General features: G+C 61.0%; 1 protein-coding gene across 1 annotated transcript; it reads right to left on the bottom strand.

Moving 5' to 3' along the window:
- Positions 1–109: 109 nt before the first annotated feature.
- Positions 110–637, bottom strand: EMIHUDRAFT_48988 (hypothetical protein; the record flags this gene model as incomplete). The annotated part of the gene is made up of 1 exon (XM_005782622.1): positions 110–637. A coding segment is annotated over one exon (528 nt), but the record flags the coding sequence as incomplete, so codon positions are not given.
- Between the last annotated feature and the right edge of the window lie 276 nt (positions 638–913).

Raw genomic sequence — 913 nt, 5'->3', positions numbered from 1 at the left:
CCCGCGTGTGGGATGAGGAAATGGCACGATGGACGTCATGCGCCATCAGTGTGCCGCAGTCTCTCTCGCTCTCTCTCGCCGGGCTCTCCTGCGCGAACGCGTGTGGGGTGACGTCAGTCTTGTTGAAGACGAGGAGAAGGGGCAGCTTGGTCTTGTAGAGGATGGAGCAGGCGTAGAGCATGTTCGACATGAAGGTGACGGCCGAGGAGCAGCGCGGCGTGTCGACGACGTACACAACCACCGTCGGCATCGACGCGGCGAGCGACTCAGAGATGATGGCGCCAGAGGCGGACCAGGTGAAGATCTCGATCTGGCCGGGCGTGTCGAGGAGGACAAAGTCGAGCTCCTCGGCGCGCGCCTCGACCAGGCCGAGCACCTCGTGGAACTTGGTCGCGAAGAGGTTGAGCGAGGTGAGGATGCCTCCGTTTGGCCCGAGGCTGTACTGCTTCATCACCTCCTTGTAGTTGACGGTGTCGCGGATGTCGATGTTGGCGCCGAAGGGCGTATCGAGCACCGCCGGGTCCAGGTTGATCAGGTAGTATGGCCGCTTCGCCTCATGCAGGTGCGAGTTGAGCCTCTGCATCAGAGTCGTCTTCCCGCTGCCCGCCATGCCGAGCACGATGCACGCGACGGGGCGGCGCGTCGCGCCCGCCTGCCCGCCCGCGGAGGACGGAGCGCCAGCCGACGAGGAACCGGCTTCGTCCATCACGGCTTCGTCCAGGGGGAGGTTCGCGTCGTGCGGCAAACGGATTTTACTTTTTTTTTCGCGATGCCTCTTACCTTCTAGGAGTGTTGGCAAGACATCACACAAAATCATGGAAAGCGAACGAGGCACTTTACAGCGGTCGATGTTGAAGGAAAATTGTATCACGTATCACGACCTGACCAAGTCCAAGAGTTGGCTAGCTACATA

Source organism: Emiliania huxleyi (assembly GCF_000372725.1).
Source record: "Emiliania huxleyi CCMP1516 chromosome Unknown EMIHUscaffold_1885, whole genome shotgun sequence".
In the NCBI taxonomy this organism is placed as follows: Eukaryota; Haptophyta; order Isochrysidales; family Noelaerhabdaceae; genus Emiliania; species Emiliania huxleyi.
This window is presented reverse-complemented; position numbering and strand designations above follow the sequence as displayed.